The 27,810-nt window shown below is 32.9% G+C and overlaps 2 protein-coding genes and 1 non-coding gene across 4 annotated transcripts in view; 2 read left to right on the top strand and 1 right to left on the bottom strand.

Moving 5' to 3' along the window:
- The window catches only part of PPWD1 (peptidylprolyl isomerase domain and WD repeat containing 1), a 20,171-nt gene extending 4,439 nt beyond the window's left edge, over nt 1-15,732 (top strand). Inside the window, exons 3-11 of one of the 2 annotated variants that reach the window (XM_011371089.2) lie at nt 1,472-1,572; nt 1,718-1,838; nt 3,161-3,608; nt 7,160-7,350; nt 8,192-8,381; nt 11,784-11,965; nt 13,245-13,326; nt 14,230-14,412; nt 15,431-15,732. In XM_011371089.2, the coding sequence (XP_011369391.1) occupies nt 1,472-1,572; nt 1,718-1,838; nt 3,161-3,608; nt 7,160-7,350; nt 8,192-8,381; nt 11,784-11,965; nt 13,245-13,326; nt 14,230-14,412; nt 15,431-15,574 (1,642 nt within the window). In that variant the 3' untranslated portion in view covers nt 15,575-15,732. Of the gene's footprint in view, nt 1-1,471; nt 1,573-1,717; nt 1,839-3,160; nt 3,609-7,159; nt 7,351-8,191; nt 8,382-11,783; nt 11,966-13,244; nt 13,327-14,229; nt 14,413-15,359 lie in introns of both variants that reach the window. The other variant, XM_011371090.2, reaches the window with a different exon arrangement.
- A 1,598-nt stretch (nt 15,733-17,330) lies between these two features.
- The window catches only part of TRIM23 (tripartite motif containing 23), a 29,474-nt gene continuing 18,994 nt past the window's right edge, over nt 17,331-27,810 (bottom strand). The window contains exons 8-11 of the mRNA XM_011371087.2: nt 23,739-23,868; nt 23,086-23,196; nt 21,747-21,871; nt 17,331-19,612 (exon numbers count right to left, since the gene is read on the bottom strand). Coding sequence (XP_011369389.1) covers nt 19,433-19,612; nt 21,747-21,871; nt 23,086-23,196; nt 23,739-23,868 — 546 coding nt within the window. The 3' untranslated portion in view covers nt 17,331-19,432. The remainder of the gene's footprint in view (nt 19,613-21,746; nt 21,872-23,085; nt 23,197-23,738; nt 23,869-27,810) is intronic.
- On the top strand, nt 20,451-20,569 carry LOC111746290. Its single transcript, XR_002783038.1, has one exon. It is a non-coding gene; the product is annotated as a 5S ribosomal RNA (ribosomal RNA).

Raw genomic sequence — 27,810 nt, 5'->3', positions numbered from 1 at the left:
TTAAATAGTCAAAAGGAAAATTTATTAAAAAAGGGATAACACTTCACAGAGTGTGGTCTCAGAGGCAGAGAGTGAGAGGGACAGTGAGAGAAACAGTGAGAGACAGAGTAAAGGCACTGAGAGGGACTCAGAATGACAGAGACAATAGAGATGAGGACAGTGAGAGAGATAGTAAAGGCATTGAGAGGGACCTAAAGCTTTTTTATAAATTATCTCATGTATCTTAACAATCTTATGAGATAATAATCTGCATTTTATAAGTAAGAAAATAGGTTCAGATAGGTTAAATGGCAGCTGAAGCTGGAGAAAAAATACAAGGACTATATCCCAGAGAGTTTTCTATTTCTTATGTGGATTTTGAACCTGTAATCAGAATAACATCAGATTTATTTTTGTTAAGACCACTCTGCTGTGCTGAGATGAATGAATTTAAGTAGGGTAAGAATGGATTCAGTGAGAGCAGTTAGGAGATTAGTATAAAAATCTGGATGAGATGTGATGGTGGCTTGGGTGATATTGGCAGTAATTATGGGAAAAAGTAGATGAATTTGGCTCAGTCTATTTTTGATTTCTTGGACACAACTTAGAATATAAACAATTTAATAAAATATCTTTATATTTCATTCATAATTCTGACCAAACATTAGCATTTTTCCTAATCCAAATTGTCAGTGTATAAAGCAGTGTATTGGAATAGCATTTGCTATCACTCGCCTCAAGTTTTTGTTTTTGTTTTTTTTAACCCAAGGCACCAGAGTGTAATAGAAAGATTATAGGTTTCGAAGTTAGGCAAATCTGTTATTGGATACAGCTCTCCAGCTATGAACCTAGGACAAATACGGTTAACATTTAAAAGTTACTTTTTAATTTGTAAAATAATGATAAAAATACCCATCCTAATAGAGTTGCTGTAAAGACTAAATAAGATAATATGTATAAAGTACCTGACACATACTGTTTCAATAAATGATTTCAATTTTTATATATCTTACAGGCAAGAGGTTTCTGTACAGAATCTTTTTGATAATTTAAACAACCAAAATACCTTGGATAGAATACAAAACAAACATTGAATTTTGCTATATATGAACATAATATGTTGAGATTTAATTATTTATCAACTTCTGAAAAATAGAACATTTTCCCTGTGAAAAGACTGCTTATAGGGTAATTTTAGCATTAAAAGACCCTAAAGTCCAGTGATTCTTGGTGAAATGTCTTTTTTTTTAATGTCAAGTCCTAGCTCAATTCTTATCCTAGCTCTTAAGATTAAAATCAGTGCAGTAGCAACTGTTTTGATATCCAGAAAAGAGCTTCAAAATGTTGCAATGTTCTATCTACTCTAATAAAGGAAGATTTTTTTTGAAAACCTATTATGAAAGAGTCAAAGATTATCAATGAATGCTTTGAGGGCATTGAATGATTCAAAGATTTGTTTCAGGAATTAATTTTTACAATTTTACATATGCAGGACAGACTTTATTATTACTGCCAGTCATGATGGGCATGTTAAGTTCTGGAAAAAAGTAGAAGAGGGAATTGAATTTGTTAAACATTTTCGTAGTCATCTAGGTAAGAATTTTACTTTGTTCTTTTTTTGGAATGGGGGCAGGGAGTTACTATACTGGTTAAAGTTTCTTTTAAAGTGTTTTTTTCTTTGAATCATGCACATTTATTTCATTGGTAATTGATGTTTTAATTTCATTTATTTCAATAGGAGTTATTGAGAGTATCGCAGTTAGCTCTGAGGGAGCATTGTTCTGTTCTGTGGGTGATGATAAAGCAATGAAAGTGTTTGATGTAGTGAACTTTGACATGATCAATATGCTGAAGCTGGGGTGAGTCCTTTTTAAATTATATATTTTTTAACTTAATGAAATAATTTTTAAACTAAAGTTTATTTTTTCATAGATATTTCTAAACAGAATATATTAACCATTTCATTAAAAAATGCACTTTAAGATTTCACTTGGGAAAATTACATATGGCGAATCCTTATTATGATACCGTTTGGAAGCTTCTGCTGTGGTTTTTGTCATTAATCACCACGGAAATTGCCGAACAGCATCATCAAAAGAGTTCATTAGATCCATTTGACACTACTTAATAAGAAGGATCCATCATGTCTAATTTACTGGGACTTAAAATTAACTTCCTTGTGCTTATTTCAGTAATATGATGTTGTGTTCTTATAAAGCTTATGCACATTTTTGGAATTGAGTTTATTTGTTGGTGATTTTAAACTTTGAAGTATATTGATACCCAAACTTTGTGGTTAAACTGCACAGTAATGACAGTAATACTTTGTTTTAAGCATTTTTTTTTAAGATAACATACTGAATTTATATATCTAAATGAATGTCAGCTTGAAATTTATAGCATTGTCAGAAACAGTTTTGAGACTTGTCTTTGTCTGCTCAAACTGCCATTACAAAAGGCTATAGACTGGGTGACTTAAACATTAGAAATGTATTTTCTCACAGTTCTGGAGGCTGGAAAGTCCAAGCTTGAGGTTCCAGCAGGGTTTGGTTTCTGGTATGAATTCTCTTATGTGTTTCACACTGTGTCCTCATTAGGAACTAGGAATGGAAGTGGGAATGATAGCTCCCTCTTTTTCTTCTTAGACCACAGGCATATGGGAATAGGGCCCCACCATCAAGTTACTAATAATGACAGTGTGATAAAAGAATGTTTTTCTTTTGAGCATAGTCATAACTAAAATATTTTGATCTTCAATATTTCAAAACTAGATTTATAACAAATATTGTTACATGTTAAACTATTTAAGAGTAAGTTACACCTAGACTGAAACAAAGAAATCCAAAAAGCAATACCCTAGAATATTTTAAGACCCAGGTCTAATGTAGTTTCCTTTTCTACCCAGCAGAAGTAAGTGGTCTGCTACATGCAATTCCCTTCTAGTAGTTCAGTAGATCCTTAGAAGTTGTTATCATTGCATTGATGGGGTCAGAAAGAAAAAAATTAATAACTGTTTTTAGTTATTCCTAACTCCCCATTCCGTATCTCTCTCTGCCTCTTTTGAGCAAGGAATCCACAACTAATCAAATCACCGGCCAGGACATTTTTGGTGGTGAGGGTGAGGAGGGATGCTTATTTCTTGTGTTGACCTCTTTTTTCCCTCAATTCTTTACTATCTCAGCTATTTTCCTGGACAATGCGAGTGGATCTATTGCCCGGGGGATGCCATATCTTCAGTTGCTGCTTCTGAGAAGAGTACAGGAAAAATTTTTATTTATGATGGTCGAGGAGATAACCAGCCACTTCATGTTTTTGACAAGCTCCATACGTCACCTCTTACTCAGATACGGCTGAACCCCGTTTACAAAGCAATAGTGTCTTCTGACAAATCTGGAATGATTGAATACTGGACCGGGCCTCCTCATGAGTATAAATTCCCCAAAAATGTGAACTGGGAATATAAAACTGACACAGATTTATATGAATTTGCCAAGTGCAAGTCTTATCCAACCAGCATATGTTTTTCACCTGATGGGAAGAAAATAGCTACAATAGGTTCTGATAGAAAAGTTAGAATTTTCAGGTTTTTAACTGGAAAACTCATGAGAGTCTTTGATGAATCACTAAGTGTAAGTGCAATTTAAATTTAATCAGATTTTACTTTTCTGAAAATGTTTTTATTTTGTGCTATTTAAAAAGATATTTCTGAATGTAGACATTTAGATTGATAGCTATTTTCTCTTAGCACATTAAAGATAATATTCACCTATCTCCTATCTTACATTCTTGCTCTTCAAAACTCTCTTCTCTAGGTTTATGATGTGATATCTTCTGAACCAGTTATCTTTCTACTTATATGGCTGTTTTTTTCAGTTTTGTTCTGTTTGCAAGCTCATTCTCTTAAGATCCTCAAAACTCATTCTATGCCTCCTTCTCTTCCCACTCTATTCACTCTTGTCTATGTCTACTCCCAAATTTATTTCTCCAACTTTCTATTATGTACAGAACTGGTCCTAGTCTTTTTGTTTGTTTGTTTGTTTTCCTGTCTTCATGAACGGCACGAATATCCATCACAAGCCAGAAATCTGAGTCATCCTTAACTCTGTTTCTTTACCCCTCTCTTTAATTTATCATGAGTCCGGAAAATTTTACTTTCTAAGTATAATTTAAATCCATTCATTTCCTTTTAGCACGCCTGTCACTATCCTAGTTCATGATCTTTTGACTGGCCTACTGCTTGTATCTCTTCTGGCTTCCTCCTAATCTGTTATCCATGCTACACCCAGAGCAATCTTTTAAAAGCATATATCTGGTCATGTCATCCTATGAACCTTTCAGTGACTTCCTGTTGTTCTTAGGATTAGGAACAAAATCATGGCCTGCCTACAAAATCATATGTGGTCCCTGCTGACCACTGCAGTGAGCTGTAAATCACCTTTCTCTCTGCTTATTACTCTAGCTAATTGAGCTGTGTTTCAATTTCTTGACCATTTCTCCCACCACGGGACCTTTGCATATGATGTTCCTTCTTCCTGGAGTGACCCCTGCCCTCATTTATACCATTACCTATTGAACTCATCCTTCAGATCTCAATTAAAGGGTCACTTCCTCTGGAAATTTTTCATTGTTCATCCAATCTAGGACAACTTTTTTTTTATGTGACTGTATATTACTGTTTATTTCCTTTTAAAGCATTTGGTATGGTCTTATTATTTGATTAATGTGTATCAACCCCCAGTAGACTAAACTCTATGTGCGGTCTATAGTCTTCTATCTGTTTTGGCTCATGATTATATCTCCAGCACTGAGAACAGCACCTGACACATAATTACTGCTAACAAGAATTTGTTAGATCATGTAGTTATAGAATGAGTTTTTACCCATGCAAAGTTAACTAGTTTTTGCGGAAACTTGGGTTTCATCAACTGTTTTCATCAGGTGGTTCTCTAACAGATAATGGTATGTTGAAACATCTCAGAGTCTGTGAGTTGAACCTTTGTAGTAATACTTTTATTATATGACAGTGTTGATTGCAAAGTCTTTGTAGTGACCAATTTACATTATGTTCCCGGCATTAACTGCTTCAAAAATTGTCACTCTTATTAGTCACACTCTTGTTTGGTGGCAAATGGTAAAACGCTAGGTGGATTATCTGCCTGAAGGAATATGAATCCAGACAAGTGTGAAGTTCTGTTTGCTAGTCAAAGCATCCTCATGACTCATTTCTTGTTAGAAGAAGATAGCTTTCCACTCTGCTTTTAAGAAAAGGAGAAACCTTTGTGATGTTTTTTCTTTCATGGTGGCTGGTAACTAAATATTAGTTTCAATTTAAGTATTATTTAAAAACTCTTTACCAGCTTGCAGCTCTTACAAGATTCTTTAGGAAGAGAAATATTCAAATCCTAGTGTCTGGGTAGAAATCTCTCAATATACATACTCTGAGCTGTTCCATCCACTCTATTTCTTCATTGTTGTCTTCAACATTTGTCGAATTTATAGAGTTTAGATGTTAAGAAGTCAGTACTAAAGCCTTTGGCAGAAGTTGAGATTCAGAACGAGTTTGAAAAAAAAAAAGACAGATAAATGCCAATTAAATTAGTCACAATTAGTTATGACTAGTAAACAACTGGAATTTTCCAGTTCCATGTTAGAGGGGGAAGTTTCTAATCAGTTAAGAGGCCTAGCTGAACAGAGAAGAAATTTGATTGGATGACATGAAGTTGTATCTTTTCATATTTATCAATCAGAATCACTACACATTATCACACAGTTGTGTATCACAGAGGCCCTGCTGTTAAGGCTAGAATACTATAAAAAGATTCTGTTGTGCTTATCAGGTTGGTTTAACATTTATAAAATATTTATATGTGGGCAGATGGCCATCTACAAAGTTTTAAGTCTTGAAACTGAATCCTCTCTCTAGCAAAAATAATCAGGGGTCCCTCACTACAAAAATCTAGTCCATCATCTAGGCTACATCTGACACATGAATAGCAATAATATATATTAGTCTCAGAGACTCAAGAAAAACCCCAATGACCAGGGGTTTTTGTTTGTCTCTAAGACCTTTGCCTCATGTTGTTCCCTAACACACATACCTTCTTTTGATTTTTGGAGTGTATTGTTCTTTCCATATCTAAAAAAAAAAAAGCCGGGAGATTTACAGTTAATACAAGCATGAAAAAAAAGGTAGAAGTAGATGAGATTTAAGTCTGGCTTTTTTTCATCTGCAATGGAGAGCTACTTTTGAATTCTCTTCAATGCCCTAAATAACTGGAAAACTGAATGTAAAGAACATATCTTTTGTAGTATAATAGTACATAGTGATTAAGATGTACCCCTATTTTGTAAATTGTGTATTAACTAAAGAAAACCAAACCAAATTTCCAAATTGAAGTGCACTCATAATCATCTATCCTATGTCCAATTTACCTAATGATAATCTAACTGTAGTTTTGCTCCATATCGAAATAAGTTGAAAGATTTGCTGAAATATCATGAAATTGTTATACATTAGTGAAATAATGAGTCCATTTAACAAAAATTGAGTGCTTGTTATGTGTCAGGCTCCATGATCCTTGTGTAAGGACCTCATAGTCTGTAGCTACCTTGTCCAATATAGTAGCCAGCAGCCACATGTGGCTCTTGAGCACTTGATAGTCCTAAATGAGATTGGCTGAAAGTATAAAATGTAAGATTTCAAAGACTTAATATAAGAAAAAATGTAATTTATCTCAATTTTATTAAATTGCTGAATGTTTAAATGTTAATCTTTGGGATATATTGGGTTGAATAAAACATTGTTTCACCTGTTTAATGTAGCTACTTGAAAATTTTAAATTACATATGTAGTTTGCATTAAATTTCTATTAGAAAGTCCTGTAGCGTATAAAAGACAGCAGATATATTGTTTTGTTTTGTTTTTTAGATCTATTGTTTCTATAAAGCAGTAATATATTAATGAACTGGTTTTTGTTTCATTAGAACTTCTTATTGTAAATATTTTTTTTTTATGATTGAACATACTTTTTTTATTTTCTGCTTATAGAGTTAGAGTCCTCCTTAAGGAATATATAAGTACACAAACTGTCAGTGGCTCTTAATGTATACTCTGCTTCTATTTAAATTCTCATTCCCTTTAATATGTAGCTCTTTTGTTAATAAATGGTTTGTTTCCTAGATGTTTACTGAACTACAGCAGATGAGGCAACAGCTACCAGACATGGAATTTGGCCGCCGAATGGCTGTAGAACGTGAGTTGGAGAAGGTGGATGCAGTGAGATTAATTAATATAGTTTTTGATGAAACTGGACATTTTGTGCTGTATGGAACAATGCTGGGCATTAAAGTTATAAATGTAGAAACAAACCGGTAAGCTTTAATATGATGTATGTTTTTAAAAAACACATTTATGGGGAATCATGGGGACCATTTCCTCCTTCAGGAAAACAATGGGAGTTTTGTTTGTTCCAAGACAAGTGGAATGGTCCCAAATGTCTAAACTTAACCAAATGTTTTGACTGGATTTTTCTGTGGTCTTTCGGTTGTTTATAATCTTATGTAAAAAGTTTCCACTCATGTTTGTAAAAGAAATGGAAAGAAGATATGCATAGTTTCAAGTTGTTTTTTTTTTTAACAAGTTATAGTCTGTCTTTTGCTTATTGATTTAAATTAGCTTGGTCCATGTTAAATGTTGCCAAATATTTTAACCACAGAATTCAGCATTACATCCTGCTAGACATAAAATCAGAAGTTAAAATGCATGAAACCACAATAAGCCTTTTGTACAAACAGTCCATTTGGTCTTAGTACAGAATAGTTACAATCAGATACTATCACTGAATGTAAATAAAAAGAACTGAAAGTATATTTTAAGGAGAAAAAATTTTGTGCTGTACATTCTCACATATAAGGAAATTTACATTGTAGATTTTGGCAATACAAAATCTTTGAAGGTTTGCAGATTAAAGTAATAGGGATAGGTTAAAAATGTATGACTGAACGACTGTATTTTTTTAATCTGAAAAATTATAGCCACCTACCAATTTTAAATAACTTTTTTTAGGGGGAGGGTACAGACATACTTAAAAACTTTTTACTAATTATTTTGTACAAAGATAAAGGATAGCTGGTTCCCAGCTTTTATCTGTAAAATTATTATAATTGGAGTTAATTCAGGTAATTTTATTGTGTAAAACGTTGTATTTTCTAGGTGTGTGCGGATCTTAGGCAAGCAAGAAAATATTAGAGTGATGCAATTGGCTTTGTTCCAGGGAATAGCCAAAAAACATCGTGCTGCAACTACTATAGAAATGAAAGCTTCTGAAAACCCTGTTCTTCAGAATATTCAAGCTGACCCAACAGTAGTGTGTACATCTTTCAAAAAGAATAGATTTTATATGGTATGTGGAAGTACTAAGAGATAAACCTTAATGTTTCTTCCAGATTGGTTGGAGTTTTATTTTCTTAGCTTGTGCTTTCAACCGAAGAGAATGTTGGCAAGATAGCAGACTTTCTAAACAACCAGAATACCATCTTATAATATTAATATTTTAGAATTTTTAACTAGGGCTTGATTTTAAGTATTTTTGTACTGTTTTCCATTCTGTTTTGAAAATTTTTCAGCCTGGTTTCTGTAACTATTTGTTGTCTAAGATGATAGGAAGTGGTTATGGTAATAACTGAATCCAAAATAGTTTTGCTATGGAGTTTTTAAAATTCTTCTCTTTTTATTATTTTACAGTTTTTACTCTGGACTGTAATTTATCTTCCCTGAACTTGCACACTTTCTTCTCTAAACACATTTCTTTTTTTTACTTTTTAATTCCATTGTAATGTTGCTACCTTGGAATTGTATATTCCTGAGGAATTTTTTTTTCCTGGAGAATTAAAAATACTTTGCATGTTAACTAAAATTGGGCTCAAAATCAAACTACTATGCTATCTAGGAGTAGCATTGTTCTAATTGTTCAGCCAAGCAAAAAAATCTAAAGTGTAGTGACCCAGCCCATTCTTTCGTTCACATGGCAGTCAGAGACTTTCCAAGACCCAAATGTGGTTTCAGCAGGTCCTCAAATAATGTTTGGTTATAACGTCGATAAGAAAAAAAGAAACCATTCTGGGCCAGGACCACTGTCAGTGTGCAGTTTGCACATTCTCCCCATGTCTGCATGAGTTTTCTCTGGGTATGCTGGTTTCCTCCCATGTCCCGAAGATGTGCAGTTAGGTTAATTGGCATGTCTGAATTGTCCCAGTCTGAGTGTGGGCGTGTGTGTGAGTACACCCTGTAATGGAATAGCATTCTGTCCAGGGTTAATACCCACCTTAAGCCCTGAGCTGCTGAGATAGGCTCCAGCCACCCTAAACTGGAATAAGTGGATTGGAAAATAATTATCTCATTTGTTTTTATTAATCTTTCTTTTAGAACTTTTTGTTTGTATATGCATAGCTCACATTTATTTCAGTATTTTAATTTCAGTGTTTAATATTAGAACTGTTTTGGGTCTTTATTTATAAGTTTGGTGATGTTTTGTGACCAGAACTAATACCAGAGAAACTTAACTCATTTAAGTCAATTAGCCTATGGTAAAATTGGTTGTTATATATTGTTTTGATTAAAGTCGCAGTTTCCAAGAACCTGTCAGTGACCTCAAGTGAGGACTTAATTTCTTTGCCTAAAATCCTTTAATGACTCCCGAGCTCCCTCCTAGCTTACCTTTCATTTTCAGTTCATTTGCTATACCAACCGTACTGAACTTGATCCCATTTGCCATAGTTGAGTATTCTTTTTTCCCTCTAGGCATTTGCACAGGCTGTTGCTTTTGCCAGCCACACATCTCTCCCCAACTCCTGCTCATACTTAAGGTCTCAGCTTGGAAGCCTTCTCTGACATCACGTCTGAGTTAGGTGTGCTTGCTTGTGCTGGTGTCATTTGATTTTTTTGTTTCTTTGGTTGCTGACACTGTCATTTCTTCTTCAGTGCTGTAACTACAAGCACTATGCTTTCTTTGTTAAATCCACAAAGTTTGGTAGTGTCTGGCCCATTATAGTGTACTCTTTCACTCATGAGAGATTATAAGCAGCTGTGATGCTATTAAGGTTACCAGCATTTGGTAAATGTAGGAAATAGTTTCAACCAAACTTTTAATGTGGAATGGGCACATTCTTTTAAGGTTAGAATTTTGCTTATAAATTTCAAAGTCATAGTTAAAAATATGTTAATATTTTTAAGGAAAATAATTTTTCTTGTTCTTTACCTGTAATTTAATTGTTTTGAAGGTATAAATTAATCACAAAATAGAATTCTTGATATACAGTAAAAACATATTTTTCCATCCACTTTATTAAAAGACTAACAAGTTATGTTTCCTTTTTCTTTCTCCAGAGTTTACTTTTGTTGATTAAACCATGCGTTCCTTATAAACTTTGAAGAACTAGAAAAACAAAAATAAGTCACTCACTGTACATTTTTAAACGGCTAACATTTTCATGAATTATCAGTTTTATTAGATGTACATATTTAAAATGGTATACATTTATATATACATTTCTATTTTTTTAAATTCATATCATTAAGTAAAATTTTACAAACTTTGAACTTAAGTAGTTCCATATGTGAGCTAAATCAAGATAATTTTTAAAAATCATATAAATAAATAATACGACATGCCATTCCTTTGGAAACTTTGGAGAATAAGATGTTAAGGTAATAACACCCTAGCTGGTCATTTCTTTATTTGGAATCTATCCAAGTGGATCAAGGAATGGTATTAGGTAAGACAGGTCCTGGAGCACAAGTTTTACCTTCCTGGAACTCAGGTGGCATCAGGTATAGCTTTCTTGTGAGATAAGAGTTCTCCTTATTGAGAGTAAAATAAAAGGGACAGGCCTTGAGAAGTCCAGAGTTTTAACAACTGAAAGGTTTTTCTCAATTCTTCGTATACCCTAAGGATCCTGAGATTTCTACAACTTCATTCAAAATTTGCATTCTTTCTCCAAAGCCTCAGGGTTTAGGTATATCAGATGGTGCTCTGCAAAAAAAACAAAAGTCAAGATCAAAACAGATTCATCTTTGAATCTTCATCTTACCTAGTAGTACCAGATTCTCCTTATAGTGATAACAATTACTAATATGTATATATTGCCTTTTATATGGTAAGCACTATTCTCTAAGCACTTTACATCCCTTCATTTAATCTTCACAACAGGTACCATTTTGAGGTTATTCTTACTATTCCCATGTATGAATGAGGAAATGGATGAATTTACCTCCTCAAAGTCATATAAGTAGTAAATGTTAGAGCTGGAATTCAACTCAGGGATTCTAAATAGTGAAAAGAAAGCAACAGATGGCAGCTTAGGGCATGCTAGAAGGCAGAAGTAGAGAGCTAACTCAACACTGCATCTTGTTAAATGTGTACCCCCCAAAATTTCCACTCAAAAGGATATTAAATCCCACTTGAAATTGTACATTTTCATATGTATTTTCATATTAGCTAAATATAAAAATAATTTAACTGCCTCACACATCCTATGATAGGAAGTGTTTCCTGAAATATGGATTCTGATGTGAATTCCTGCTTTCCTCAAATACTACATTAGAAATGAAATTTGCTTTAAAACAATCAGAAAGCATTTATTTTTTATAACAAATTTTTTAACTGTAAATTTTATAATAAGTTTATTTTAAAGTATTAAGATGCTATTAAAGAAGTTACTAAACTTGAGAAATGAAATTTTCTTGTTCATAAATTTTAACCAGATAAAAATTTTAATTAATTCACTCACTTTTTATTTTCCTTGAGTTTACCAAACGAGAACCAGAAGATACAAAAAGTGCAGATTCTGACCGAGATGTATTTAATGAAAAACCTTCTAAAGAAGAAGTCATGGCAGCTACTCAGGCTGAAGGACCTAAACGAGTTTCAGATAGTGCCATTATCCACACAAGCATGGGAGACATTCACATCAAACTTTTTCCTGTTGAGTATGTGCTGGTTTTGTTGTCTTAAACACCAGTGTAAATGTAGATATTTGAAGAAACTATGCAACTTGAAATTCTTACTGTTTTGACTTAAGGAATTTCGAAGAATTGAAATGTGTGATAGAGCATCAACCCTAAGATTTCTAATAACTGTTCCACTAGAAAATGGGAAATTTTTATTCATGTATACAGATACTTAAAAGGTTTATAAAATATGAGGACAAAATATCTTGGCTATGAAAGTGCTGAATGTAAACTATAAAGTGATATTCAAATATATATTTCTATTACTATTAACTGCATATCCTAACTATAAGTTTGTGGCTCACTTAATGTAACTGGCTTTCCTCTCAGGAAATTCTTGAGAGGATAATTATTTTTCTTTCTTGACATCTACTAGACATCTATTACCTCTTCCTTGGTACCAGTAGCTATATTTTTAAAACCAAATTCCAATAAAACACATAAGGGCTTCCATTGAAAAAAGCAGAAAAGTATTCTGGACAGTTTAAAAGCTTTGCAAAATGAACATGCAATACCAACTACAATAGAGTATCTCTAGCTAGTCTTGAGGTAAAGGGTGATATCTTTTACAACACTTTTATTTAAAAGTACTTATTTATTTTGGATATGAATGTTTTATCATACCATACCTTGGTACTGAACAGAGAACTCAGCAGTTCTAGACTCCAGGACTACCTCATTTTAAGTGCTCAGAACCCATGCACCACATGTATTTCATGCAAGATTCTCTTGATTTTCCCTTCCATTCCCAGCTCTAAAAGCTATTACACATAATGTACCATATTAAATCTTCCTATAAGATTAGTTCTTATTATTTAGAAAACTTCGTACTCAGTGTGTTTGTCATTCAGTTGGTTAAATTTAGGAGGTATCATTTCAGTGATTTAGTCCTTGGTCAGGAATGTGTGTACCCTAACATTGTTTTTATTAAGGAAATTACCATTCCCAGGAACTTAACCCTACATATACAGCAAACTATATATATTTTAAGGCACTAAGTTTGTATTTTTTAAACTGTTAAGTAATCTTGAAATCAAAATTATTGAAGTCAAATATAACAAGAAATCTTGATTTAGTAATATACTACTGCTTATATGCCCTTTCAATTCTTCCTTGTCCTCAGATTAGGTTGTGAAAAAAATACTGTCCTTCTGAAATATTCAGAAGATGTAAAAAACACCATTAGGAAGCAGAACTGCAAAGAAATGTCTTCAGATGCTCTGAATAGATCTGATATTTTAAATATATGTTTTACTAGGTGTCCTAAGACAGTGGAAAACTTCTGTGTTCACAGCAGAAATGGTTATTATAATGGACATACATTTCACCGTATAATTAAGGTAAGTTATGCAAATTTTATGATTAAGGAGTAGTATGTTATTGCACAAGAGGTTGAAACCTAAGAATCTTATTCTCTCATGCTTAGTTTACTAGAAAGGAATAGGAAAAATGGACTACAGAAGCCCAAAGAATGGTCATGAATATCAGATCTAGAATCAAGGAAGGGGAATAGTAGCAGTTACCTTTTTAAAAACACTACAGCAATATTTTGTCAACAGCTGAAAACAGGGTCAGATCAGTAAAGGGTCATGCTAAGATAAAACCAATAGCCAAAGTAATCTGTTCCTAGTGGCTAACGTTTAGATCTAGAAGATAAGATTTTAAATAATAGAAGAGCCCAGATGCCGCCTAGTCTGTAAGAACCACCATTAATATTTGAAGAGCAGAATGAATTCTGCCTAGGATTTGTTGAGCATCATTCCATTAAGGGGGCAGTGATGTAGTTCTTGGTTACTGACAGGTTAGAAATGGCAAGAGGAAAAATCAAATTTCAGAGTTTTGGAGGAATTAGTGAAATGAAATCCAGAAAATCTGGAGTGTTTAGGGAAAGAGAGGAGGGCAGGGCAGTTATAGAAGACCTAATATCCTACACAGATCCTAAAACTTATTCACACTATTAATTGGTTTTAATTGGATTATTGGGGTAGGTAGTACATGTCTATAAATGAAGACCTTTGCATTTTTGTTTTAATCTTTGAAATTAGGTAGCAGTTGAGCACTGGAAATACATCATCCAAATTAAAGTATAACTTACTAAGAGTTTAATAAAATCACTTTATATAGTAACTGTTAAAGTTTTGACTGAATACAAAGCACTCTTGGAAACAAGATCTCCAAAGTAGACAGTATAGAAAAGGGCGGTATATTATGTTGTTTTTTTTTTTGTATATTTTTCTGTTAAGGGCTTCATGATTCAGACAGGAGATCCAACTGGTACTGGTATGGGAGGAGAAAGCATATGGGGAGGAGAATTTGAAGATGAATTTCATTCAACATTACGACACGACAGACCATATACACTCAGCATGGCCAATGCTGGATCAAATACTAATGGATCTCAGTTTTTCATAACAGTAGTACCAACGGTAAGTAGAACAGCATTATGTGTAAGCCAAGGTTCAGTGGTTATGAATTCAGTGAATTCAGTGGAAGAGAGAGCTTCATTATTCTCTACCGTTATTTATATCTGCCAGGATATAAAAATGAAAACAATTTATGTAAGAAAATATAAAATTACCTAACAATGAGATTTTAATTTGTAAAACAATACGTCTGTAATTTAGGACACTTGAGTTTTAGTCAGTTTTGCTACTATTGTTTTGTATAATCCAAAACAAATTATTTCACATCTGTGCCTCTTTCCTCATCTTTAGAATGGGAAAATTAAAGTATATGAATTCCCGATTTTAAGACCTTTTCCCCACATTTTTAAACCTCTGAAATCAGAAGGCAACCAATAACAGCATTGTGGATTTGACGGAATATGGTAAAAGAATGTCTAACTCTACTGCTATGCAGTTCTACAAAATATTAAAAATTATTTTTTGGAATTAAGTTTGAAGCAATGAAGGAAAAATATAACTACTATCTGCCAGGCACATAGTCTCATGTAATATTCACAATACTTCTAGTACCACTATACCCAGTCTTAAATAATAGAAGAGGAAACAAAGACATGATTAACTTGCCAAAGGTCAAGTAAAGTAGCAGAGCCAGCATCTGAGCACCCATCTCTCTAATGCCAAAGCACTTGCTGCTTAAACTATTCCAGACTGCCTCTTAATTGTACAGGTAGATTCCTGCAGAGAACTTTTAAAGCCTTGGCCATAATTCTTGAAACCATGCAAAGAAACTTACCTGTAGCAAGCATTGTCCAGCTCCTTTTGGTCTTAAAGGTGCAGAAACTTAAAACATTATACTATGCTTTTATGTTTATAAAGCTGGAAATCACTCTGAAAATCTGCTAAGTGAAATTATTGTCAATCCTTTTAATTACATAAAAAAGTAAAGCATAAATTTAAATTCTCTTTAGTTTGCTCACCCAGAGGATGTGATTTAAGAAATCCCAGTTTACCAAGATTTTCCATTTGTCCTCCAACACAGCCTTGGCTTGATAATAAGCATACAGTATTTGGACGAGTGACTAAAGGAATGGAAGTTGTGCAAAGGATCTCCAACGTCAAAGTCAATCCCAAAACAGACAAGCCCTATGAGGATGTCAGCATCATAAATATTACTGTCAAGTAAAATAAGATTTGTTTCATTGTATGTGTAAAAAAAAAATACACATAGTAAACAGGATTATTTTACATTAGGAATCTCTTAAGACTTGCTGAACATACAAATCATGTTTCAAGGATGCATTATTTTTATATTTTTCATTAAAAGCCATTTTTTAAAAATGCTTTTTCTTGCAATATTTCTCATCCTTGGGGTGGTGGGTAAAAAATTGAAATGGACTAAACTCAAGCAAATAGCACTTCTTATGTGTAATTTCTCATGAGACTCAAAACCATAGTAATGGGGGTGGTATGTATTTGTTCCTTAGCTTTTTAAAACGTGCCAGATAATCTGCCCTCATGTTTCGTTAGATCCACAAAGGGTACCCAGGATCTGATAGTATATACCATTCCTTTCTTTTACGACGTTTGTATTCCATGCTGAATAGTTTTGTCTTTTGATTATTATTAAGTAGTAAGTAGTTAGTAAAACTTAATAAAGGAAGTCCTTTGGGTTAAAAGAGTTAAATTCCTTAATAATCATCAAATATTTCAAATATAAGAATCAGAATAAATGAATACCCGAGTCTTTAGTTTTTATATACAGATTCATTTACTTTTTCACATTCTTTTTCTAATGTAGCTAAATAATTTTTCTGTTCTCAAGTTTACAGTATATCTTTTCTTACTTTACTAAATATACCATCAAAGAATATATAGAGCAAAAAACTTTAATATCTAATAATGGAGGTTAATAGAAATTGGAATACCACAAACTCTTGTATGATGAAAAAAATCAAATTGTACTACTTTAAAATTGTGTCCTTTTAAAAAGTATAACATAAAGTTGGACATAAAATGACTTTTCACTGTGACATTTACCTTTTCTTCCTAATTTTAGGTGTTGAGATTTATCTACCTGGCAATTCATTTATTCCTAAAAGCTTAAAACTAAATTTTTGGTTAATACTGCCACCAAGTGGTGGTGATGCCTCATTCTCCTCAAAATATAATTATTTTGCTTTGAGTAAAAATCATAGTTGATTAATGAATTTTTCCATGTCACAGATATAACATAATCTATAAACCTAAACACATAAATTGCCAGATGTCTTTTTTTAAGGATGCTTTCAATTATTAGCAAGATACCATCTGATACTTATTCATTAGTCCTTTTCACTAATTCGTTTAGGGGAAAAGTACAGTTATCGTCTTCCCTGTTACTACTTTTCAAATCGAGAAGTATCTCAATGTTACATAAAATACTTTCTCATCTACAGTCATGCCACCCTGAACCTGCCCGATCTTGTCTGATCTCAGAAGCTAAGTAGGTCGAGCCTGGTTAGTACTTGGATGGGAGACCTAGGAATACCAGGTGCTGTAGGTGTTAAAAAAAAGTAAGTTTTTCTCTTAGAAATATTCATAGGCTACAGCTAAGTTTTCCAAGCCATTTTCTAAAACGGTTATTTAAAATGCTATTTCTCAAAAGAAACAGGTTAAATTTAAAATTTTTAAAGCAACAGATTTTGTTCAGTGCAAAATTTTAGCTCTTTTCAAAACATAATACTCATTTAAATGCGACTTAAATTGCAAATACAGAATGTTATTTCTAAATCTTAAATAAACTACATCTGAAATTTGACATGAGTCCCTACCCAATTTTGTTTTATTGTTTCTCTTAACCACAGCACAAATATGACTTTTTAAATTGGTTACTGGCACTACGACTAGATAGATGGTTCGAGAAACAGAATTTTTAGAATAATGATAGGACTTCTTTAAAATGATTTTAAGATTTTATTGCTGTCTATTCTGACCATATGTGGAATGCAAATAATGGCTTCTGGTAATTATAAAGCACTCCAGAATTACAGACCAGGGCTATACACTTGAAAAACCTGCTTTACATAAATCATACAGTAATATTTAGGGTTTCATTTCACACAGAAATTTAAAGCTAGGTATTTAAAATGTCTCTCATTCTTAAATTTGACATTTCCCAGAGGGAACGAGTACAATCATTAACATGATTAGTGAAAGAATACAACCACAAATAGTAATAATAAGAGCCTGAGAAAAATATTTCTTTAAAAAAAAAAATCACACACAAACACTACTATTATACATTATAATCAGGTCTAAGCACAATTTTTAAATTGTGTTTAGTAATGTGCTAAGAATGTGAATTACAAAGTTTAATAAAATTGGTGAAATATACAATATACAAGGAAAACAAGTTTACATGTTAGTTCTCAACCTAGTAGAGAAAACAGTTCAAGGGCTCACAGGCAAATATAACACCATTTTTATTTTTCACAGTTCTTGCAATCAGTCAAATATTAAATAATTTAATCCAAAAGTATATGCACAAATTACACTTGTAACAGCATGACCTTTTACTTGAAAAATAAGGACAATATATTTACTTATTTACACATTGCCCATAACACTGGACCTTTTTTTAAATGCTTTGTTTTCTGAAAGTTGTTTTTAAACAAAAATACATTTGAAGAGACTAATAACTCCACCTAAAAGTCACATCTTGTCATCACACATCAATGTCCTGATAGTAGTTTCCAACTAAGATTTAGGATTCAACCTCATCCTAAAAATAGAAAAAGTATTTTTAAAAAACCATAAAATCCAATCTAGCTATGTTTAAATATAATAAGTTGTACTGCCATAATAAGGGAGTATTCTTAAAAAAATGAAAAACAGTAAAGAGCACAAAATTTTTAAACTTTTACCCTCAATAATGCATAATTTAATGTAATGTAAACTTTTTGAACGTTTCTTCTTTTCCTTCCTTAGACATGTTCTTTTAAATAACTTTTTAAGGTCTTGTCATGAAGAGCCTTGATCATGTTTGGTCAAGATAAATGCACTTAGTTTAGGAAAACATTTTAAAGTAATTGATGTAATAATCTTTCCCCACTGTTTAAACGTCTCTTAAGGGTGAAGGTGATTTTCTACTTAGATCTCTTATGTAAAGCCAACCCTGGTTCTGTATATAACTTAATACATTTCACGTATAGTCATGTCACTACAGATGCAATATTATTTTTAAAAGAAACACTACCAAGTACTTTAAATATGTTGAAAAAATAGACCAATTTAAAGCTCTGACCTAGGAAATAATACAACCAGGGTCAGCTCTGGAAATGGGTCTTTCATAAGTGAAGATCAACTAGAACATAACTGATTTCACAGTTTTATTAATTGTTTTTCAGTTTAGTACAAATCTGACAATCAGGCCTAGTTAGATAACATTTCATTCTGACTCACTGGGTTTTATACAAAATGCTTTAGGAGTAAGTTTTAATAAAACGCTTTATAAAGTTAATTATCTATAGCTTATAGTCTTAGCATTAAAGTTGTTCTGTTATACCTAAAGATAAAAGTAATTCTATTACCCAAAGATGCAATTTGTGGATTCTGTTTCATTAAATCACTGTCGTTTTACTACTAATTACTGCCAAAATTCAGTGAAAAGGCAAGTTAAAAAAGAAGCTATGCTTCACTTACTTGACACAGAGGTTCCATTAGGCACTCAGTTGGCTATAAGAAGAAACCTTCACCTACCCTTTCTCTGTAACTATTTCTCAATATATGTGTCAAAATAATCTGAAAAACTTAAATAACCAATGTGTATTTTTAAAAAATGTATACGCAAAACCCTATTTAATCCAATTTAATCTGTTCAATCAGAATTTAAATTTCACTACAGAATAATTTTTTAAAAAGCAATATTGTACCGAATTCCCAGTCCAAGATTCCTTTTATATACTTATCCTAAATTAACTATCTTTGAGATGTAGAATGTCTTAGAACATATGTGCAAAATAACTCTTAACCACAAAACTTTAAACAACTGTTGCATTTAAAATCAAGCAACATCCAATACTCCAGCAGCCACAAGTTGCCGTGAGAGCCAGTCCAACCCTTCATATAGTCCCATACCACTTCGAGCATCACAGCCCTGGATGAACCAGCTACGACCACAGCACAGTTTATGAAGACTGAGAAGTTCAGTGATCTCTTCTACTGACACAGCTCCAGCAACATCCTGAAAGATACGTTTTTAAACCAGTCCATCAACATCATTTTCCTAATTTACTGTTTGTATAGAATTCTGTTAGTACCATTCTAACGGAAGCCTAAGCTAAAGTTAAAACCTAGATTCACTTTCAGTAATTATTCTCAGATTAATAAAAATAGAAAAAATTCGAGTTTTGGTTAAATTGCTTACTTATTTAAAACATATATAGCTTGTAACATATATAGCTTACAATAAAATCAATAAAAGCCATGCAGCTTGAATGATACTGCCTGAGTCATTATAAGGTATCAATTTAAAAGAAAAACTAACACATGTATATCATAAAAAATGGCTTATATAATGAAGTTTATTAAACTCTTATTCCAAATACCCCTACTTCCCAGAAGCAATTACCAGTAATAATATCTCATATTTTTCCAGAAAATTTCTTGGAGATAAATATCTTTCCATTATCAGAACAGATTTTCCACATTATTTGTAACATCTGAATTGTATTCCACTGTGTAAGTGCAAGATAATTTCTTCACTAGGCCTATGCTGAAGATTTAGATTGAAGTTGTGGGCTTGAAGTTGTGGGCTTATGTGCTATTACATATATATATATATATATATATATGTGTGTGTGTGTGTATATGTACATATACACACAGACATACGTATATATACATATACACACATACATACATAAACACACGTGTGTGTATATATTTTTTTTCCTTTTTTTTAAAGGTATATACATCTGCAAAAGTATCTGCAGAATAACTTTAGGATATTAGTCTGCAGGATATATTACTAGAGGTAGAATTGCAAGGTAAAAGGGTATATGCATCTAAAACATGGACAGGTCTATGGCCATGCCACCCTGAATGTGCCCGATCCCACCTGATCTCGGAGGCTAAACAGGGTCGGGCCTGGTTAGTACTTGGATGGGAGACCACCTCGGAATACCAGGTGCTGTAGGCTTAAACAAATAAACAAACAAATAAAAAAAACTTGGACAAGTTATTGCCATATTGCTCTCTAAGAAAATGTCTCAGTTTGATAACCACTCCAACAGTGTATGTGAGCCAGAGGGTTATCAAAGATTTTTGTCTTAAACAATATGATAGTTGGCAAATGATCTTTCACTTTGTCTATCTGCATGTCTTCAATCCTAAGTACAGTGAAGTGTATTCACTTGTTTTTTAATTAAGGGGGAAATCTTTTGTTCCTCATCCTATTCTTCCTCCTTATGACATCTATTGCACTAAAATATTCTCATCCTCCTAGAAACTTAGGCTCAAGATCTAGGGATCTTCCACTACTCCCTGTCTTTCATCCTCCCCATACGGTCACCAAATTGCTACAATTCTACCTTCATAAAATGTCTTCAATCTGCTTCCACCTATCTATTCCTCTAGTTTAGGATCTTGTTAACTCTCTCACTTAAATTACTGCAGCAATTTCCTTCATCTCCATCTCCAGTCCCTCCCCTGTACGCGATTAATTCTATATCCTAGCCCAGGATTAGTCTTAAAACTTTGACATGATCTTATCACCAACTAGTCCAAAAACCTTTGGATGGTTCTCCTTTGCTCACAGAATAAAACCTAAATTTCTCAGTCTGGCCCTGTCAGGCCTTTACAATATGGCCTTATCTGTTATTCTAGATTTTCTTCATCTTCTGCCTGCCCCTCACATAAAGATCTGCTTGATACTCCCTAAAAATACTCGTGCTTTTATTTTCTCTGCCTGCAATGTTTTTTCCTTCACATACTGACTCAAAGACTTATCCATAATTTCAACTGAAATCCTATTTTTTAAAAATCTTAAAAATGTCACCTTGAGAACTAATTTCCTATAATACTTTGTTAATATTATTGAAGTTACTTACCAATTTTATTTGCATTAGAATATCATATATAATCACTTACATGTTCGTATACATACATGGGACTTTCTGGTGAGCATCAACTACTTTATTTCCTTTTGTATACTCCAAGGTACCAAAGCACAGCACTTACTACATAAATTGCACTCCAAATACACAGCAAAAACGTTATAAATATCTACTAATTATTTCTCTTTTGAAATCTTTCCAGCTACCTTATGATATGGAATGCACAAAACTACTAAAATAAATGTTCTTAAATACAAATACCTGTTTGTTAGCAAAAATCAGGAGCAAAGCATCTCGGAGTTCTTTTTCCGTTAACAATTTTGCAAGTTCACTGTGTGCTTCACTAATTCTGTCTCTATGACTGCTATCAACAACAAATACAACAGCTACCCAAAAAAAAAAAACATTCAATTAGTCACCACTTAAGTTTCAGTAAATAGACCAAATATTTTAAGGCGCTCATTATTATATTATGGGTAGTTAGTCTACTACCACTATTTTCACAGAAAGGCTGCCTATTATTAAAGAAGCACCTAGCAATAATTAATGGTATGATCTCAAGTAGTTAACATAACTTTTCAGCTTTCATTTCCCCATCTATAACAGGATTTGTAACACATGCTTTACCAAACAAACACAAGTTGCTGTGTATGTCAATATTTTCTCTTATTGAATGAAAATATACCTCTCATGATCTACCTACTGATGCTACTTATTCTTTGATTATTAATTCTTTTACCAAAAGATAGTCCTTTAAAAATAAATAAATCACCATCTTCATCTTCCCAAAGATTCTCTTTAGGTACGTAGCACAGCACTTTCCACATAGATTGTACTCAAAATACACAGCAGAAACTTCATAATTATCTATTGAATTGATAATCTTGAAATCTTTCCAGCTTCTTTATGGTAGCTAAACATCCCCAGGCTTTCAACCATTCCTCATGATCAAAATTTCATTTTTTCCCCCATTAACCACTGGTTAAACTCAATATCAAAATCCCAAAATAAAAATAATTATCTAGTCTCTTTTCTAGGTTGAAAGGAGGATGACAGGTGGCATAAATGTAAGCTTCATGTTGGGATACAGAAAAAAGTGTAGAATGGGGCCCAAATGTTAATACTAGGTTAAATATATGCAATATAACACACTTTGGTCAAAAGCAAACCACTGTAGGTTGTCCCACAGATAACTGAGTGGAAACAGAGCTATTGAGATATAATACGATAAATGTTCAATTGAGCAGCAGAACCATACATCACAAATTATATTATACTCCACAATATTGCCAGCAATTATTCATATGAACATTAATTATATACTTTAACTGTTAAGAGCAGCAAGAGATAAGTACTGTTAATTGCCCACATATCTAAGTATTGTTTTTATGTTACAATTATGGCTCTTCATGAAATAAACCAAAGTACATATCCCAGTTTTTCCACTTTCATTCTTTTAATAATGTGGGTCTGGCTACTAATATTTAAAGGTCAAGTCAGTATTTAATCAATGCTTAAATATCAGCTTTACTAAAATCAATATACTGAAAACCGGCATCCTAAAAATCTGAAAAATTAAGATGTCATTTTTCCCACTTACCTTGGGTATTGAGGTAATAATGTTTCCACAATGGTCTTAATTTGTGTTTTCCACCAACATCCCAAATAGTGAACTTTAGATTTTTATATTCTACGGTTTCCACATTAAAACCTATTTAAAAAAAAAAAAATTACTTTAATAACTGAGCTTATCATATTTATAGTGAGTGATATGCCAAACACAAGTCAAGCTCCTGTTTATAACTATGACTTACAAATTATCTTCATACAGCAAATATCTACTGCTGCCTAACCAACCCCCCTCCTAAAAAACCTACATAAAGAATGTATATCTTTATCAGCTGTCAGCCCTCTGGAGCTCTAGTAGTGTCTTTAGGACCCTGAAACCCAGGTACCTGCCAACTCTGCATACTCCCACCCCCTTACTCCTAACGCTCAGCCAGGATCATTAGTCCTTTATTCCTTTCAACTGTCCCACCAATACTCTGTTCCTTCTTTCTATACTACCATCCACATTTCATTCCAACAGCTCTGAATCTTGCATTTTTCCTCTGAACTGCCGGTGTCTTAGAGACAGAAAAAAAGTCCATCTCCATGCCAGAGTGGCATAAAATAAAACCCCAGGAAGTCATCTGTAAGCTAAGGTTTGCCTATAAAATGTCCATTAAGATAAAAAGCAATACTCATACTTACCAATTGTTGGAATAGGCTGCATAAACTCATCCTGTTTTAACTTAAACAAAATAGTGGTTTTCCCGGCTCCATCTAATCCTAATGTAACAACTCGAATTTCCATTTTTGGTCCAATGTGAACTCTATTGTCCTATAATTTTAAAAAAATGTTTAATCTTTTAATTTTGACATGGAGTTAAAAGCATTAGGATTTATACTTTTATTTATAAAATCTTTGTTAATTACTGCTTTCTCTCCTACTTATTCCTCAACCTACTGAAATGAGTTGTATTCCCTAAAATACTCTGAATCTGATCTCATAGAGAAGAATCACTCCTTATTGCGAAATCCCTTAGTAAAACTAACTACTTTGTTTTTGTATAAATTTAAAAAAAAAAAACGGCACTTAATTTCCCCAGATTTTTTAGCTTAATTGAATCTTCTTTAAGGTTTTTATGCTGTGCTAAATATATTATTAATTAAAAATGAAAATTGCTGCTCACTTCCCAGAAACATCCAGTTAATTTCATGTATATCTCTCTATCCTATGCACACACTGGTTAATATACAAACAAGACAAATATACTTCTAAAAATTTAATAAAAAACCATACACTGCAACTAACTTTTATACTCAACAGTATATTATGGAATCCTTTTCATTTCAAAACATAAAGACAGACCTTTTTCTTTCAACTGCTTCATTATATTCTATGAACCACAATGTAACCAATTCTCTCAACTGACAGATGGTAGGTCATCTCTGAATTTTTTATATTATAAATAATGAACCTACTCGCAATAAACATACTTGTACATATTACTAACTGCATGACCTCTCTGCTTCACTTTCCTCATCTATAACATGAGGATAAAAATAGTACCAAACTTATACAATTTTTGCAAGAATCAGTTTTTAAAAATTCACATATAAGTGCCCACAACAGCTCCTGGCATATGATAAGTGCTATATAAGTGTCAGCAATTATCATTTTGCCTCCTCATATGAGCACTCTTTTCTTGGCTTTTATGATTCAAAATTTTCCTGGTATTCATCCTACCTTTTTTTGGATGCTCCCTCTCATTTTCCTTTTATCTACCTCTTAAATGTTGGTATTCTTGAGAATCTGTATGAGGCCAGCTTCTCATTCTACATGTTTTCATTTACTCCATGTACTTCACTTACTATCCTTATGATGATGGCTCGAAATCCACACTTTAGTATAGTCCTAAGCCTCGGAAATAAAAAGTATATATGGACCAGAATACCTTTGTGAGAACTTGAGAGATCAGCTGAGAAGCTAAAGCACCCGGGCCAACATAAAAGCAAGAAGGGATTCCAACAAAAGGGGTAGGAAAATTCACAGATTTCTGCATACGCATCTATGTCCCTACCCCAACCTGGCAATAACGGAGCAAGCAGGAGGGAAACTCCCATACAAGCTTCCTTCTTTGGGGCAGAAACAGAAGAATGGACTGAGTGTCCAAAGTTCTGACTCATCTGGGGGTTGCCCTAGAGACTGGTTTCTGTCTCACCTGACTTGGACCTCTTAGGGACCAGTGGCATATTTGAAAACCACTTGAAACACAGGCAAGAACATGCCATGTTGGAGCTGTAGTTGCACAGGGAGACACCATGGGGAGCAAGAGATTACTAGACTCTGAGAAAATGTAGGGCCAAAGTGCTTAGAGAATTTAAGATAAGTAAAAGCACACGCACAAGCCCAGAGAAGATATAACCCCAGAAAAGGTTTGAAAAGTCCCAGAATCTCTAGCTGGACTGATCGGTGAAGGTCTTCCCAGGCTCGAAGCCAGTTCATAAAGATTAGGAGATGTAGATGTTTTTTCAAATGCCCAAATCTCAACAAAATATCATGAGGCATACAAAGAAACAGAAAACATGACCCAATTGAAGGAACAAAAAAATTCTAAAAACTGACTTTGAAAAAAATTCAGATCTATGAGCTGCCATACAGAGGATTTAAAATACCTATCATAGAAATGCTCAGTAAGCTAAAAGAAACAGAGACAAGTAACTAAATCAGGAAAGCAAAGAATGCACAAAATGAGCATATCAACAAAGAAACTCCAAAAAAGAACTAAAATTCTGGAGCTAAAAATATAACAACTGCATTGAAAAAGTTCACTAAAGAGTTTGAACAGTAGGCTTCACGAGGCAGAAGAAAGAATCAGCAAACCTGAATGCAAGTCATTTGAACTCACCAAATTAGAGGAGAAAAAAGAACTGAGTGAAGAAAAGTAGAAAACTAAAGTGATTTATGGGACATTAGCAAGAAGACCAATATATGCATTGTGAGAGTACCAGAAGAATAAAAAGAAAGAAAGGGGCAGAGAGAGCTTACTTGAAGAAATAATGGCTGAAAACTTCCCAATCTGAGGATAGAAATGGACATAAAAATTCTAACTCAATGCATTCCAACTAGGATAAACCCGGAGATCCACAATGAGATACACTATAATCAAACTGTTAAAAGTCAAAGACAAAGAATCTTAAAAGCAACAAGACAAAAGTGACTCATTGCATACAAGGGAAATTCCATAACATAATCAGCCAATTTCTCAGCAGAAACTCTGGAGGCCAGAAAGGTGTAGGAGGACATATTCAAAGTGCTGAAAGAAAAAAAATAAAAGCTGTCAACCAAGAATGCTACATATAAGTGTCCTTCAAAAATGAAGGAAAAAATGACTTTCCCAGAAGAACAAAAGCTGAGGGAGTCATTACCATTTGACCCCTGCTCTATAAGAAATGCTGAGGAGGTCCTTCAAGTTCAAACAAAAAGAACACAAAGCATTATGAAATAATAAAGTGGTAAAGGTAAATACATGAAAAAATAGTAACCTGTACTATTGTAATTTTGGTTCATTAATTTTTATAGAATTGAAATAACAAAAATATTTTTTAAACTATTAAGGCTCTGTTAATAGGTATCCAATATATAAAGATGTAATTTGTGACATGAATAACAAAGTGTAGGGGGTAAAGTAAGGTTTTTAGTATGCAATTGCAGTTAGTACAAAATAGAATGTTATAACTAAGATATTTTATGTAATTATAATAGTAAACACAAAAAAAAATCCATAGAATATACATAAAAAGAAATTAGAAGGGAATCAAACCATGTCACTACAAAATAAAACACAAAAGAAAGCAGTAAGAGGGGAAAGAAGAGACCAAAAAAGCTATAAGATATACAGAAAACAATTTACAAAATGGCAACAGTAAGTCCTTACCTATTAATAATTACTTTAAATAAAAATAGATTTAACTCCCCAAACAAAAAACAAAGTTTGACTAATTGGATTTTAAAAAAAATAGATCCAACAATATGCTGTCTACAAGATACTTACTTTATATCTAATGACATACATAGGCTCAAAGTGAAAGGATGGAAAAAGATATACCATGCAAATCATACCCAAAAGAGAGCAGGGGTGGTGATCTTAACATTAAACAAAATAGACTTTAAGTTAGAAACCACTATAAGAGACAAAGAAGGTCATTATATAATGAGAAAAGGGTAACTTTATAAAGATATAACAATTATAAAAAATTAGATTATAAATATATGGATTGATGCCCTAAACACAAGACCTAAAACTAAAACTCCTAAAAGAAAATATAGGGGAAAGCTTCATGACATTAGATTTGGCAATGACTTCCTGGATATGACACTAAGAGTACACTCAGCAAAAGCAAAAACAGACAAATGAGACAGTAACAATCTTAAAAAATTTTGTGAATCAAAGGACAGTCAAAAAAAAGCAACCTAGGTTTTGGGAAAAAATATTTGCAAATCAGAAGAAAATATTTACAAATCATTTATCTGATAATGTATTTACATTCAGAATATGTAAAGAACTACAATTCGACAACAAAAAGTCAACTCAAAACATGGGCAAAGGACTTACATTAAATTTCTCCAAAGAAGATATAAGATAGTCAGAAAACATATGAAAAGATGCTCAACATCACTAATCATCAGAGAAATGCAAACCAAACCACAATGAGATATCACCACACACCAATTAGGATGGCTACTATCAAAAAAACAAAAATAAAAGCCACACACACA

Source organism: Pteropus vampyrus, unplaced genomic scaffold (genome assembly GCF_000151845.1).
Source record: "Pteropus vampyrus isolate Shadow unplaced genomic scaffold, Pvam_2.0 Scaffold182, whole genome shotgun sequence".
Lineage (NCBI taxonomy): Eukaryota > Metazoa > Chordata > Mammalia > Chiroptera > Pteropodidae > Pteropus > Pteropus vampyrus.
This window is presented reverse-complemented; position numbering and strand designations above follow the sequence as displayed.